This window comes from Peromyscus leucopus, chromosome 6 (assembly GCF_004664715.2).
Source record: "Peromyscus leucopus breed LL Stock chromosome 6, UCI_PerLeu_2.1, whole genome shotgun sequence".
Lineage (NCBI taxonomy): Eukaryota > Metazoa > Chordata > Mammalia > Rodentia > Cricetidae > Peromyscus > Peromyscus leucopus.
Window position 1 is genome coordinate 39038086 of NC_051068.1, and position 17500 is coordinate 39055585.

The 17500-nt window shown below is 37.4% G+C and overlaps 1 protein-coding gene across 1 annotated transcript; it reads right to left on the reverse strand.

Moving 5' to 3' along the window:
• Positions 1-4042: 4042 nt before the first annotated feature.
• Positions 4043-14823, reverse strand: LOC114688040 (arylacetamide deacetylase-like 2). Its single transcript, XM_037206627.1, has 3 exons — positions 14320-14823; positions 12584-12755; positions 4043-5728 (listed from the first exon to the last, which is right to left on the reverse strand). The coding sequence occupies exons 1-3, from the start codon at positions 14385-14387 to the stop codon at positions 5126-5128; spliced, it is 843 nt and encodes a 280-aa protein (XP_037062522.1). The 5' UTR covers positions 14388-14823; the 3' UTR covers positions 4043-5125.
• Positions 14824-17500: the final 2677 nt, after the last annotated feature.

The following is a 17500-nucleotide window of genomic DNA, read 5'->3' on the forward strand; positions in this document are numbered from 1 at the left end:
TCCTTATTCTGTATCAGTGAATGTATTATTTCTCTTTTATACCCTAATAAATTCTTGAGAGCCTTGAACAGACTCTCATGGATTCTCATAACAAATGGGGCTCAACATTGTGTTTGTGCCCCACACTGGGCACCAGATAATGCAACAATCTACAAAAGTCTATTATTAATTTATTGAAGGGGTGCAATGTGCATACAGACTCACTAATACAGAACGAGGAAGACACGACTGCTAATCCTGCTGGTCTAGCTACCATTGTCCTGTCCTTCTGCTTCTGGTGGGATGGGGACCAACTGCAAGCTGCTCCATACTGCTTGACCTTGTCCTGGCCACACAAAAGCACAAATGATGACTCTCCCTCAGCACTTCAAAGGTCACATATGCAGAAAAAGCTACACACTATGGCTTGTATGCCAAAGCCATTGATGAACAGAATGAATTCCCACAACAGAGTATAGGGTAGAAGTCTCTCACATGGTAACTTTTGAATGCATGAGGGGTCATGGAGAGCTGCTGATGTTCAACACTATGTGGCAGGTTCAGAGTCTCTCTGCAAATGTCAGGACAGCCATAGGTGAGGATGAAGACTTAGTTGCAGTAGAGACCACAGGATACTGGGAATGCCAGGTTCCAAAACTGTTGGTTATCGTATAATAATCATTCTACTGCTGTGCCAGTATCCATATCTTGCTATACCAGTGATGACTGTAGCTCACAAGCTTTTTTCCAGTAATGTATATGGAATCCTGAAGCATGGTGAAATCTAGCTAGCAGTGCCAAAGCTTCTAGATCAGCAATAGCTTGATTTCTCCATGCCCTATGGCTCAAATGTCTTCAGCAATAGAGTCTCACCATCAAGTTCTGGAGTGTATTCAAGAGCAATTGCAATAGCCTGTAAGGTTTGGGGATGAACTATAGGACCCATTGACTACCATCTTGGAAAGAGTTCTCCCTTACCTGGCACTGATTCTTTTCATTGGTAGATGATGGTGTCTGGAAGAAGCATTGTTTCCCTGATATATGACAACTCCATTTAAATTCTTTTCATAATAGCTATATATTTTAGGAAGCTTCTAAAATAGTAGATTTCTATAAGGCATATGAAAGATTTTGTTTGTTATCCCTCTTCATACTCCCTTCTTAACCTGCCCATCCATCCTTCACTCCATAAACCCTTCCTATTCCAGTATCCATTTCCCCCTTCATACCATCTGTTTTCTTGAAATCCTCCCAAAGCCATATCAGTTTTCTGATTTCTATGTGTACACCAGTTTAAACACATTTACTAAAGATTAAAAAAGAAGCATGCACATGTGAGTGCAAACTTGCAGAAGTGTGTTTCTGGGCCTGAGTTACTTCACTCAGAACCATTATTTCAGGATCCATCCACTTATCTAAGAATTTCATAATTCTATTTTTTTTAATGGAATGATATTCCTTTGTGTATATTTCATTATCCATCTATCAGTTAATGTATACCTATGCTGTTTCCATTTTTTTGTATTGAGAATAGAGTAGTAATGAAAATGGATAAACAAGTGTATTTTGGGTAGGATACAGAGTCTTTTGGGAATATGTCCAGGAATGGTATGGATGGGTCATATGGTAGATATACTTTTAGATTTTTGAGGAAACTTCATACTGATTCCCATAGTGGTTGCTCCAACAGTGAATAAGTATTTCCCTTTTTCAATCCCCACTCTAGCATTTCCTTTTGTTTGTTTGCTGCTCTTAGTCATTCTTATTGAGGTAATGTGAAATCTCAAAGTATTTTTTGTTTTGAGTATTCCTCACAGACAAGGATGTTAAAAAAAAGTTCTCTGCCATTTGTCCAGTTGTATTTTTTCTCTTGAGAACTCTATTTAGTTACAGGCCCAGGTAGTAAGTGGGTTGTTTGTGTTCTTGTTTTGCATAGACTAGAACATGTACTGATCATAATGGTTCCTTTTACTAATTGGGGTTTGATTTTTTTTTTTTTTTTTTTTTTTTTTTTTTTTTAGTTCTGGTTTCTTGTGACAGGGTTTCTTTCAGTATAACCAGTATCCCTGGTTATACTGAAACTCACTCTCTAGTCCAGGCTGGCCTCAAATACAAAGATCTACCTGCTTCTGCCTCCTAAATGCTGGGACTACTTGCTCTTCTTAATCCAGGTTTCAACAGTGCATCATTAAATAGTTTCTGAATGTATGCACTTAAAGCAATTTATAACTATCTTTGTGTAGATGTAACCAACTGTCTTATTAAATAAGAAACAGAACCAATGCAAAGAAGAAAGCCAAGAGGTCAGAAATAAGAGCTAAAACCTTACTCTTCCTCCTGTGGTGGTCCTACCTCTCCGAACCAGAGCTACTTCCTGTGTTAAAGTCTTTATATAGAGTTTCTGTTCTGCCTTCTCATTGGTTGTAAACCCAACCACATGACTGTCTCGTCACTGCCTGTCTGTACAGACCTCCAGGTCTTCTATGGTTGGTATTGAGATTAAAGGCATGTGTATCCAATGCTGGCTGTATCCCTGAACACACAGAGACTTACCTAGCTCTGCCTACCAAGTGCTGGGATTACAAGCTTATGCCACCACTGCCCTGCTTTCCTATGGCTTGCTAATAGCTCTGACCCTTGGGCAACTTTATTTATTAACATACAAATAATATTTTAATACAACTAAAATATCACCATATCTTTGTGTTGTACAATAAGTTTCCTTTATGTTTTGTTTATGATTTCATTTCATTCTATGAAAATTTATTTTGTTACTGATTTACATTTTTTTCAGATTATAATTTAATTGTTGCAACATTTCTTCTCCTTCCAACCCTTCCCATAAACCCCTTCCCACTATCTTTCAATGCACTGGCCTCCAGATCATCTGAATCTGATAGAAGAAAAGTGGAGAATATTCTTAATCTGATTAGCATAGGAAGAGACTGTCTAAACAGTACACCAATAGCACAGGCACTAAGCCTAACAATTAAAAATGGGACTTCATGAAACTGAAAAGCTTTTCTATGACAAAGGGCACAATCATTTGGAAAAAGTGACAGGCTACATAATTGGAAATGATCTTAACCAATTGCACATCTGATAGAGTGTTAATATCCAAAATATATAAAGAATTGAAAATGACCTCAAGAAGACAAATAATCAAATTAAAAAACTGAATACAGTTTTGTGTCCAAAACTGCCATTCAAATAGAAAGAAATGGGCTACAGGCATCAGATGAATGATTGTCTCCTGCTCTGTAGAGCCCCATTTTACTTCCATAGTCTCTCATTTACCCAAATTCCCAGAGAAAGGGACCAAGTTCAGGGATATCAAAAGTGTGGAGTTTTCTGTAAAATACCACTTAGAAACAGAAAAACTTCCTCTTAGGGGAAGTATTTGGATTCTCAGAGATAAGAACAGTTTGAGTCCCCTTTCCAATCCTGAACCTACTTCAGTAGAGCTGACTTAGTGGCCATGAGCTTCTTTAGTTATGTTTAGCATAGAAAGTTTTTCTCTTTCTTCCAGGTTCAAAAGGATAATTTTGCTACAGATGGTAATCAGAGTTGGCAGTTACTATCTTTCAGATGGAATATCTCATTCCAGCTTCCCTTGAAGCTTATTTTCTGATGAGAAGTCTGCTCTTCTGTTGGGTTTCATTTTACACAAAAGTTGTCACTTTTGTCCTGTTTATTCTATTGTTTGTTCTGTATCCTCGTGTTCTCATTATAATTTGATGTAAGGAGGTTCTTGTCCCATTGAGATTGGTTCAAACTTGTTAAACCAGTTTGTGAACAGGCAGTGTCTTCTTATTCCAACAGACTGCTTGTTGGGTTGTTTTCTGCCTAGATGTCAGCAGAGGTCAGTCTTCCCTCATGAATTTCCTAACTGTTGGTGTTCATTTCTCCCTACTGGTCACCTTCCCTCACATAGGCAACTCTTACATATGAGTGAATCATAGTTGAGATGAACAAAAAGGTTCAAGCTGAAGAAAAGCCCTAATGAAAATGTGTTTGGAGATGAAAGTCACATTTCCAGCTAAATCTATATAACACACTTAGCTTCCATTTCAGAAGGTTTATTTGGCATTTAATAAAAAGCACAAGCAAGTTCAAACAACCATGCACAAGAAGCAGAAGCACTAGGACATAAGAAAATTAAACATTAATTTCAATACTTCCCAGCCGAAATGCAGATATTTATGAGTTGATTTGTGCTGACAGGAGCATGGGTCCCATCATCATAGGGAAGCAAACAGATTTGGAAATCACCAACAACTCAGATAAGTCCTTGCATATGCAGCCTCCATGTGCACAATGATTCATGACAGAAATTCAAGAGGATACTATAAATAACTCCACCTGCAATATACAGTTGGCTGCATCAAGAGACACTGTTTATCAATGAATGCAATCCATGTAGGTCCCTTCAAGTTTGATTTTACAAAAGTATGAGTAAATATTTAAGCTTTAGGAACAATTTACAATCCAGATATTAAACTTTTCCTCCAATACACAAAGCATTTTTGTAAAAAGCAGTATACAGTTTTCATGGCAAGTGAGTGAAAAGAACAATTAGCTTAATTTACCTAGAGCAGACCAAAATAATGTATGGACAAAACATGACTGGAAAAAACATGGCAGAAGTACAGTATAAAGCTTAGTCCATAAGAATGTCCTTGTAATAGTTCTTTATCAGACTTTCTCCTCATTCATGGTTTCTTTTGTTTAATATTTTTGAAGTTTTTTTTGAGACTGCATGCCTCTGTATAACAATGAGTAGAGGAGAATTAGCTACAAAGACCAGCCTGGTCTTGATCTCACGGATTATTGCCTCTAGAATGCTGGAGAGTAATATGCCAACCCACCCAGTCCTCATGACTCCTTTCATATCATATCCTTGAATCTCATCACATTTTTTCATTATCCTACCATTTTTGAATACTCAGAGTACATCTTTCCTAACAAACAATAATTAATGGGAATAATGACATGGACATTATCATTTTAGCAAAATTTTTAAAATTGAGAAGATGAAGTAATTTCCTCAAACATACACAATCATCTTCATTCAAATTGAAATGCAGCTTTATCCAAAGCCATTCTCATTCATCATATGGACTGCCTAGCTACATGTAAGATTTGTTTATAAATTTTCTTCTAACCAACTAATATACCTATCTCTCATTCTTAATCCTAGCTGTAGAAACACTGGAGCTCTGGTAAATGACATGGCTCCATGGATTCCTTTCTCTATGTGGTCATGAGTAACTGGAACCCCAACATTTCTAAGCCGTGTTACATACATGAGACCATCATCTCTTATAAGGTCATGTTCACAAGTGACGATGTAGGTCAGAGGCAAACTCTGTAACTGGAAGTCACTGGCTAGCAAAGGGGATGCTCTGCTATCCACAAGTGCTGGGTAGGAATCATTCAGTTTTCCAAGAACGGGCTCAGTGTAAACATGGTTCTTTTTAAACTTCTCAGGAAGTAAGTCACTCCAGTTAACAAACTTGAACAGGTGTCTTGATCCTTCAGGCATGTGTTCATTTCTCAGTGCAGCCTGGAGCAGAGCTTTGTCTTCAGCCACATACAGGCACGCCAACTTAACTGTCATCTCTCTGGACAGAATTGGACCATGTTCATACTCTCGATGAGATGGCAGAAGGGTGTCAGTTGACTGCAGGCCAGGGTAAATCAAGGCTTGTGCCTTAATTCTGTCTTTGTATTCTGGATCATTCTGTAGCTAGACATATAATAAGTACTCATGAGTCAATAGCTTTCAAACAAAATGATTGGTATATTCACCTTAATACCCTGTGGTAAAATAAATTTATTAAGCTGAAACGTTATTAGTGATTTTTTCCATAAAATTTACTCTAATTTAGAGACACAAGAGTGTGTCATCCCACTTTCATCTGTGCAGAAATAATGCATATTCTGGTGCTCACACATTTATTCACATATGACTACCAAACAGGAATATGATCAGGAAGATCAGGAGCACCCTAGTAATGATGAAAAAACAACTATAGTGAAATTTTTTTTGTTTCTTTAAAAAATTTAGCTTTTGTTGTTTTTGATAGGGTTATGTTGTGCATCTTAGGTTGTGTGAGAACATACTGTCCCCATGTCTCAGTCTCCCAAGTGTTCTACAAATTAGCATGTATTACTATGTGTAGTTTCCCTAAAATAATTTTTGACCTAAGTAATATAATGAGCCCAAACTACAAATATAATGTAATACAAATGCCAAAACCCATATATAAAATCTGATGGAAACACCTAATATTTATCTAAGTAATGGGCATGATAGAAGTGATAGAAGATATAGAAAACAATTTATGGAAAACAGAATAGCAGAGAAGGATGTGGAATGTTGCATGTGTAGCCTGTTTCTTATCAGAAATAAGAGGAGTCCTGAGTCAGTAGCTATATTCTTCCTGTGCACTTCACAGCAGTGAATCTAGTAATCATGTAAGCATGAATACTTAACCAGCACCAGACTGTAGAGCAGTTATGCATCAGTGAATGTATACACAGCCATTCTTTGGGTATTTCAAGGTATGCAAAATGTTCTCAAGACTATGACTTCATAAGCAAAGGAAATGAAAGAATTTAATGAAATCTCATTAGCTCATCACAAGGTTAATCATCTGACTAACTTTAAATTGCAGGAGAGTAGAAAAGGGCTCTTACAAGTTCAGGAAGAAAATGAAGAAATAAAAATTTCCCTAAGAGAATCTTTCCTGGGTCCTTGTTCCTTCCCAGTGGCTTTGGAATGGGAATTTTCTAGATAAAATGCAACCTCTCAGAAGAGTAGACAACAATTCTGCCTTGAACACAGCTTCAGAATTATGGCAGAATTGTGATAGTTCTTTCATGAGTAGCAGGAGGGTGGCCCCTAAGAGAGCTAGCACACATATTTGTATTTGAAGAGCACCAAGGTTATAACGTAGTTTTGTCTTAACTTTAAATTGAAATATATAATAAAATGAATGAGAAATGAGATGGCTCTCTCAGTAAAGCATTTGTTGATACAAGTTTGAAGACCTGGGTACAGATGGTCAGAACCAAGAAAGCTGGGCATAGCAGCATGTGCCTGTTACCCAGCACTGTGAGGATACAGTGGACACAAGGGGATCCCCGAAGTTAACAGGACAGCCTATCTAACTGACTCAGTGATCTGAGGCCCAATTAATAAACCCAGTTTCAAAAATAAGGTAGAGAAATACAGGGAAGACATCCAGTGTCAACCTCTGACTTCTGCATGTATGAGCATGCACATGAACAAGCACTTGTAAATACACACATTTTTTTAACATATATACTCCCATAACACATGCATACACAGAGGCATTAAATGAAAACTGTTGCATTTAAGGTGGAGAAAAAGAGAGAATAATATTTCTCTAGGCAGTAGTTGAAAACTCCACAATCTTTAAATCAAAAGAAGTTGGAATTAATGCTATGATACACTGTCCATGGAGGAAGGTGTCTGAGATTCAAATTTCACTAGTCTTCTGCTGTTGTGAGTCACTGGATCCCTTCTTCCTTCAGTACTCACTGTGCTAAAACTAGTAAAATTTCATGCTGGAAATATTGCCTTTACCTCTAAGTTCTCAGTTTCAAACTTTTTATAAAAAAAAGCTTTCAAATAAAAACCGTCAGATATGCTGATTCATACCAATTTCTTTGATTATATACTCCAAAATTTGTATCCTATTACACTAAAAACAGTTTCTAAATATCATAGGCCAAATCCCCTAGAGAGACACTGATGACCCATTAAATGTCCCTTTTCACTGAAGAGGACAATCATGGAAGAACTGGCAGTGTCTAAATTTACCTAGGACACTGAAGATCCTAGGAAAAGCAATGGAAGTCTTGACCTTGGCAAGTCACATGGATCATAGGGTCTAACCTGGCCCAAAGTATCTGAACCCCAGTGCACTGAAAGGCTAGTTGGTGGCCACATGCCTACTTTTCAAAATCATTCCACATCTGACAGCCTTTTGTGACACCACACCTGGACACTGTGGGAATATTGTCACTCTTACAATAGAATAAAAAAATGGCCTAACACTGTACAAAGATTGAGACCTTCTTCCAATTTCCCTGATGCCACCAACCTTGGAAGGAAAAACCTTATGGCTATAAAGCTGACTGCTGTCTGTTCAGCTATTATATATATATATATATATATATATATATATATATATGTATATATATATATGATTTTGTAAAGAGGGCTGTAATAAATACGGTGTCTTAAATTGCTTGACTTAGTTCTAGATTTCTCTTGCATACATTCTAACAGAATTTCAGTAGTCACTCCAATGAAATGCAAAGGCAGTTTGGGTAGGTGAAACATGAACCTAATTAGTCTTATCCTTAAAAACCAGGAGTCAGATATTGTAATAACCTGAAAGATCAGTGAAGCAGCAGAGCAGCCACCAGTGACTTTTTACCTCTCTGGATCCTCCAACCAAAAGGGCCAAGATCCTGTCTCTGTCCCACCTTATCACTTCCTCTCTCCAGCTCCAGATTGCTGGGATTAAAAGCATGAGCCACCACCGCCTGGCCTCTATGGTTAACTAGTGGCTAGTTCCACCCTTTGATCTGCAGGCAAGCTTTATTTGTCAGAACACAAACAAAATATCACCAACATGTAGCAGTAAAACAATGGTTATGGTTAAGTTTGGCTCCCAATGTGCATGGGGTACAGGGTGCAGCAGGAGGGCATGAGGGCAGTAGGAGCAGTGTGGGCCCTAGCATCCCAGCACAACAGAGAATAATCACCAAGGTAACTCCATGTAGTGGTTTCTTTTTTCAGCCTCTCAGCACATGCTCCTAATCCCCTAATCATCTTTGCTGATGTGTCAATTTTATAACCTTAGTTTTTGCAAGAGAGACAGAGAGGTGGGGGGGCCTTAGGAAGGGAAGGGACGGGAGGCAGGCAAGCAGACAGACAGGAAGAGACAGTGGGGGAGTATGTCTTTATGCACGTGGTGGTCAGGTGACATCTTGCAGGAGTTACTCTCTCCTCCAACATGTTGAACCCCATGATGGAACTCAGATGGTCAGGGTTGGTGGCCAGCATCTTGACACAGTGAGTCAGCTTTTCAGTGATTGATAACTCATTTTGTCACAGATATTTCAATCCTAATGTTCCCATGGATGTTTGCTTATCTAGCATGCAGTGCTCTTACCTATCTTATTTCAGGTTATAAGCCAAACTTAATTTTCAAAAATGAACTGAAGGATTAAAGTGTACCAAATTAATGATTCTGTACTAGCCAGAACCACAGGCTAACAGTCTAGCATCAACTTTTCCATTTATTTGAGTATGTATTAATTACTTTCACCATAATCATGCACAATTGTGTTTGCACATACTAACATCTAAGCAAGAGAATCATTTCCTAATTGCTCCACAGAGCAATTTGCCTTGATTTCAATGATCATTTCCCACCTTATGTTAAACACTGTATGCCTAAAAGCTTATTCAATTGGGGAGAAGTTGGTCTGTCTTTATTCATCACTTTAGGTTTTTTTTTTTTTTTTTGTCTTTTTAAATTTTTTTTTATTTTATGATTTAATTTAATTTTACATATCAGCCATGGATTCCCTTGTTCTTCCTCCTCCCCTCCACCCCCTCCATTCCCATCTCCTTCAGGGCAAAGACTCCCCTGAGGATTGAGTTCAACCTGGTAGATTCAGTTCAGGCAGGTCCAGTCCCCTTCTCCCAGGCTGAGCCAAGTGTCCCTGTATAAGCCCCAGGTTTCAACAGCCAACTCATGCACTGAGTACAGGACCCAATCCCAATGCCTGGATGCCTCCCAAACATATCAAGCTAATCAACTGTCTCACTTATCCAGAGGGCCTGATCCAGTTCCATGGGGGCTCCTCAGCTATTGGTTCATAATTCATGTGTTTCCATTCATTTGGCTATTTGTCTCTGTGCTTTATCCAACCTTGGTCTCAACAGTTCTCGCTCATACAAACCCTCCTCTTTCTCACCAATTGGACTCCTGGAGCTCCACCTGGGGCCTGGCCATGGATCTCTGCATCCGGTTCCCCCAGTCATTGGATGGGGTTTCTAGCACGACAATTAGGGTGTTTGGCCATTCTATCACCAGGGTAGGTCAGTTCGGGCTGTCTCTCCACCATTGCCAGTAGTCTATTATGGGAGTATCTTTGTGGATTTCTGAGGACCTCTCTAGCATTTTGCTTCTTCCTATTCTCATGTGATCTTCATTTATCATGGTCTTTTATTCCTTGTTCTCCCTCTCTGTTCTTGATCCAGCTGGGATCTCCCGCTCCCCTAAGCTCTCTTTCCCTCCACCCTTGCCCTTCATTTCCCCCATTCATGTCCAGTTTGCTCATGTAGATCTCATCCATTTCTCTGTCATTGGGCAATCCCTGCGTCTTTCTTGGGGTCCTGTTTTCTAGGTAGCCTCCCTGGAGTAGTGAGTAGCAGTCTAGTCATCTTTGTTTTACATCTAGTATCCTCCTATGAGTGAGTACATACCATGTTTGTCTTTCTGAGTCTGGGTTACCTCACTTTAGTTTCTTAAAATTTTTTCACTTCTGACAATTTCTGAGCCATCACAAATCTGCCTATTTATCCATATGTCTTTATTGAACTAATCCATTCATCATCCTTTCATCTTTCTAAATGATTTGGTGGAACCTTGTGAACTTTGGGATTCATATGAAGACATAACAGTGCTGCTCCCTGCTGAAGTGACACATTTTTAATCTCTAACTCTGTATGTTAGTTTTGGGCCACACAGTTTAGAATAGTGTCAGGTCTTTTTATTTTTTTTTCTGATGGTATATTAGAAAATAATATACCACCACCTGAAGATGACAACTTTTAGGATTTGGTTAATTTTTTTCCCACCATATGGGTCCTGGAAGACACATTCAGGCCCTCCAGCTTGGCAGCAGGTGCCTTTACCTATTGAGCCATATCATCAGGCTGCTGTATTTCTTTAAAACATGAGAACACAAATATTTTGTACTCTAATCCACCTATATTTTGTTTTTCTACTAGAAAAACCATGACCTGTTTTAGAAGTTTCTTTTAAAAATTCTGTTATTCTAAGAGCCTGTTCATGTACTGATTACCTCACCAACAGAACATTCAAGTGATTCAAAAAAAAATTTGAGTAATTTATGGGCTTATACGAGATGGCATTTCAAAATGTTTGAATAATCAAAGGGAGAGTTGTTTTAAAACAAATTAACTAGTCTTGAAAAAGGAAACATATTATTGATTGAAGTTAATTTTAAATAAAATATAAGTATTCAGTAAGATTCAATAAATACAAACTTCGAGACTACACCTACTTTATAAGGGGAAGCCAATCTATGCAATATAAATCATATAACATATTCATTTTGTTCTACAAAAGCATTTGGGGGAATATGAGTCATATGTTGGACTGGAATTGCTTTTCAAAATATCACCAATTGGGTAGTGATTATTTAGCTCATCTCAGCAAGAGTTTTAATATGAAGTGACTTAGTTTTATTACAGTAGGAATTCTTCTATACAAGCATGATATATTGTCCAATGTTATTTATGACAATCTGTATGCTTGCCACATTGCCATGGTTACTACTCAATATCAACTCGCCTGAATTTAGAATCATGCAAGAGAATGAAGCACATCTCTAGAAGTGTCTATGAGAGTATTTTAGAGAGAATTAACTTAGGAGTAAAGATTTACCCTGAACATGAAGGCATCATCTTACAAGTTGAAGTTTTCAGAAAAGAAGAGGATTGATAAATCAGAAATGAAGCTTAGTACCAGCAAGCATCTCTTTCTGATTTCTAGACTTGAGAGATGAGAGCAAACAGCTTTACACTTCCACCACCACAGCCAAAGGCAACTCCCACTGTCATGCCTTCAAGGCCATGAGGCATTGACTGTTCCAAACCAGGAACGGTTATATCCTCTCTTCCCTTAAATTGCTTCTTGTCAGATATTTAGTCTCAGAGAAAAAAAAGGAACCAAACACTCATCAATGACAGTGATACAAAAATATTGAAAACTTTAAAAGTTTATCTATAGAAAATCAGTAAGTTATTAACACATAATCCTTTATTGTAAAAAAGAGTGGTTCATAGATGATGTTGAACCTTTTCCTAACATTGGCAAGGTAAGCCAGGTTGATAATGGTCAGTATGACAGTTTTCTAATGCCAGGTTCTTGAGTTGCTGAGTCAGGATGCTCACAAGTTCAAGGCCTGCACAAACTACGAAGAACCTCAGGGAATCTCATCAAAAACCTATTTTGAAACAGTAAGTTTAAAAGGAAAGGTGCATAGTGCTGTGGTAGAGTCCTTGCCTGGCAAGCACATATCCCTGGATTCAATGCCCATGCCCCTCCTCCCTAAAAAAAATAAGTAGGATTGTAAAACCCTCCCTTAGCACTAGACAATTAAAGCCACATCTAAAGTAATGTGCAAAATGGCTAATCCTGTTTAGTTTAAATTTCTCAGGTAACAGTTTAAAAGTACTGCAAATACACCTAAAACACTGCTTCTTTTATGTAGGATTAAAACATATATAATACATACAACGTACCAGTTGAACCACTGTTGCTGCTAAGGTTCCCCCAGAACTTTCTCCTGTAATGCAGATTCTAGTGGTATCCACTCCATATTCTGCGAGCACTTTATCCTGGAGAAAGAACTTGATCACAAAAATACAGTCTTCCAGGGCAGCTGGGAATGGATACTGAGGAGCAAGTTTGTAGCTTTAGAGGAAAATCAAACAAAACCACAATAAAATCCTTGTTAAAATACAACTAAATATCTCTCACCAACAGATACACTGATATCTTGACCTTACTTTGAATCATAAATCTCACCAATGACCCCCAAGCTCATTGGTAGCTTCTATCTTAAAGTCAGGTATAGATTCAGGTTCAGGGTTCCAGGTATTGGTTCTAAGGAGGAACAAGTGAGACAGGTGTGTTCATCCTGTGAAGCCTGTATACTTCAGCGGCCCTCAGTGTGCTTGGTGACTCAAAAGCAACTCAGAATCACTGATAAGATTACCCCAGAAATTTTACCGCAGAAAATATCAGAGTAAATTATTGACAGATGACTTTAATTATAAATGTACGTATATCCATTTTCTACAAAATTGTAGAATTTCATATCACAAATTGAATATCAGAATTTAAATCACCATAGTCATTATGAATTATGAACATTCTACGTGTACCAATGGATTTTACTCATTTTTTTGAATTGTTTCATAAGACTAAGTACTATTATGTCTTTTCATTTTTGCATTTTTACTTTGTGTGTGTGTGTGTGTGTGTGTGTGTGTGTGTATGTGTGTGTGTGTCTGTATTCTGTCTTTGGAGGACACCTTAATTGGGTATCACATTTTTTAACTCTATCACCTTAATACCTGTTAGAATTAGTGGATTATTCCCATATTTATAGTAAACAATAACCATGACATGTTTCTTGCAGATATTTGTTTTCAATCTGTGTCTTAAATATTTGAAAATTAGCATAATATGAGCAAATGACATACAAATATCATACTCTGCAAGGTAAAGAACAGCATGTACCAAAAATCATGTATAATTCTTAAACATTGTAAACTATATCACATCATTTAAAAAGCTTATTAAAAATGATCATGTGTTAAATTTGACTAAAATTATTGCAGGAAAGGCACACTATTCTTACTATTATAATTTAGATACTTCTCAAAACTTAAGCAATTTGTCTGGTTCTATTAACAAGTAATTATGAGCAGGACAGAGCTAATCTCTGTAGTATATACTACCTACCCTACCTGCCTCAACTACGGAACTCTTTACAGTGATTTTGTGTGAGGTCTGCAATCCTGTAAGTCTATTTCTACACTATTTCATTATTGAATTGTCTAGATGTGCAGCAATCTTTTCATCCTCCTGATGGCAAGGATTCTCAGTAGCTCAGAGGACACAATAGTTCATAAAGTAATTAAGTACTTATTCATGTTTTTGTATGTTATTCAAAATGTTGGTAAAAGTAATGAGATAATAAGACATTATTTGGATAATGTCTTAAAATATTGAAATTTTCCAACATTTTCACACAAACAATACTAGAACCAAGAACACACCAACTTCACACTCTTTAACCAGGTCAAACGAAACCCAATATCTCAAACATATAATGAGTATACTTTCTGTGTATGTTACTTGCAAATAAAATAAGCTACTTGTGAAGCCAAGGTGGGTGTCTAGTCCTGAGAAAGTCAAGTCTATGTTGAGAATGCAAGGGCTGTGGTAAGAAGTATTATCATTCTCTTACTCTACTCCCACAACAACAGCATTAAGCTTGTTTGCTGTCCGTCTGTTCAGGTCATCATAGGCTGACATCTCTGAAACAATAGAATTAAATATAATTGGTGCACTGTAAGTGAAAAACAATGGAAACCCACCAATACCTATGAATGGGATACAAATGTAGACTGTGATTAATTGACAGAAACCATGCAATCCCCACTTTTGTTGTCATATAGAGCAATACTCTGTGAGAGTTCAGGAAAATAAGATTGTCTACAACTCATCATCACCTTATTTCATAAAAATCTTGGTAGAAGAATTGGGAAATCTGGAATTAAATTGAAAAGAACATTGTAGCCAGTACTATAATTTCCACAAACTTAGAGATTTACTATAGTTACTTTTTTTAGGGAACTTTTCAATGAAGGCACATCAACTTACTTAAAGCAAGATGCACTTTTAGTATAATTAAAACAAATGAGTTTTTCCTTTGCTAAAGGCATACATATTTATGTAAAGTCATGCATATTTAATGAACTTATAAGTAAACTTCATATTACCATTCTGAATAGAAGAGACAATTTAATTTTTATTAAAATCAAGTAACAGCATGTTCTTACATTTGTAGTTCCTTATAAAAGTTAACTATGAATGAAATAAAGTTATAGTCAACTTATAAGAATTAGAAAGAGGAAAAAAGGAAAATGTTTTACTAAGCTTTTAATAGATAGCAATGTCAAGATCTTTCAATTAGCAATATGTATTAATTCCACCAAAATGAATAAATTGGCTTCCATCATGTTAAATATAAAAACATAATAACCACCAGCAAATAAACTAGAGAAAAATTACAAATTATAGTAAAAAAAAAGTTTATGAAACTTTGCAAAGTTCAGGGATATATATGTAACCAAATATAGTTGGAATATAAAGTTTGAACAGAGGCAGAAAGTGGGCAAAATAACAAAATAGGAATGGAGGATCTATACTTCAATGTTTGACAAAAGATTTATCAGTAGGTGGTCAACATATTGGAAATGTTTATCAATAATTCATGTGGCCATATTTTTACACTATGAAAGACAGAGAAAGAAGGAAAGAGAAATGAAGAAACAGTGGTGAACAACTAGGAATGAAAGAACAGGAAGTAATCTAAACGATAATCTACATAGTGTGGACAGGAACAAGAAAATGCCCACAATTTTGTGGTCAGGACATGTCAGAAAGTGTAGGATCTAAATGACAGTGTAAAGCAGAGCATGTTGGTCACTACTGAGGGACATTGGCCTGTCTTGTGTTGTTGGGTCTTATTTATTTTTCTGTTTACTCTTAAAGAAGAGAATATGATGTAGCTGTTAAAGAAGTCACATGATACACTAATGGCCAGTTATGCAGCCTATTCCACAGTTGAGTTTATTGAACTTCAGTTCAGCAACAGTGTTAGAGATGGAAAACAGGATGGGCATGGGGGCTAGGGTGGAAACAAGTAAACAATAAAGAAGAGAAAAACCTGGAATGAACAGCTAAAGAATGAAATATTAAAGTGTGGGAATATTAAATAAATATTTATAAAGTCTAAACAATAACTTATTTTACCATGGTTTCAGCTTTTCTTTTGTTTTAAAGTTGTAGTTGCAAATGAAGGGGAAAGTAAGGAAGGAAAAATAAATTTATTTCATACAAGATAAAAGTAAAAAACATTAGTGTAACAAAGGTCATTACTTTCAGATTACACAGCTCAAAGACAATCAAAAGGAGAGAAAGAGACAGACATGGAAATATGTCTCTGAAAATAAAGCACAAGTAGGTAATAACTGGAGAGAGCAACAGGGTCAACAGAAGCCAAGGCAGGAAAGACAGTACATTAGGAGTCAATGAAGGGGGTACAGTTGCAGATAGAAGAAACACAAATCAGATGATGATTTGGAAGGATCTATCCCGAGGAAAGCAAAAGATATAAACATGTCTTTTCCAGAATGTAAGTAGAGAATAGTGAAGAAGGGATCAGTAAGATGCCAGCAAGTGTGAGATGGGTAAGGAGAGAAGTGGATTTGGAGATGCTAAACATACGGACTTAGGTGCTGGAAGGAGCAGGTAAGGTTAGAAACAGGATGGAAATTTAGAAGTAGCATTGGAGTAAAACAGAGGGACTAACTGCTTTTGAGAGGGGGCATTTTCCAGCAACAGTGAGAGCATGGATGGTCTGCTCAGCAGGAGCATGAGACTGAATCCCCTGGTTTCTGCTAATAAAACTGTTACTTCCTCCCCTTTCTAACGGTGGGGCTTTGAAAGCGTTCTATAATCCATTTATTTCTTCACCCCTACAACACTGGTGATAACTGAGAAATGCTCATTCAGTTGGCAGCTCAGCTGAACACAGTAGCATTTTTATTTATTTTATTTTTACTTTTCATTTATCCTTCTCTCATTTATTATACCCTGACCACAGTTTCCCCTCTCTCCTTTCCTTCCAGTCCCCCTCCCTCCCCTCCCCTCCAGATGCAATCCTACTCCTTTCCCTTCAGAAAACAGCAGGCCTCCCAGGGATATCAACTAAACATGGTACCTCAAGTCATAATAAGTCTAGGCACATCCCTAATTTTTGCTTATCTCGAAATGCCCACAGTTCATGAAAACAAAATATTAGATATAATAAGTTACAGGGTCATTGAAGAAAAGAGTGTTATCACTTGTTTCTTATGTCTGTTAAGTACACAGTACAACAGTACAATATCTCAACACTTTGCTCCGTAGTGAATCCGTAACTCATCAAAAGTCTAAAATGGTCTCTCTCTCCTCTCCTCTCCCTCTCCTCTCCCTCCCTCCCTCCCTCCTCCCTCCCTCCCTCCCTCCCTCCTCTCTCTCTCTCTCTCTCTCTCTCTCTCTCTCTCTCTCTCTCTCTCTCTGTTTGTCTGTCTTAGCTACTACACTCACCTGCAGAGGGGAATACAGAGGTTCAAGTCAGGAACTGATTAACAGCATTATTTCATTTTTCTTTTTCTTTTTTTTTTCTTTTTTCCGAGACAGGGTTTCTCTGTGTATGTAGCTTTGTGCCTTTCCTGGAACTCACTCTGTAGACCAGGCTGGCTCAAACTCATAGAGATCCACCTGCCTCTGCTTCCCGAGTGCTGGATTAAAGCGTGTGCACCACGCGGCCATTATTTCATTTTATCACTTTAAGACAAAGTTATTCTCTGGTTGCTACG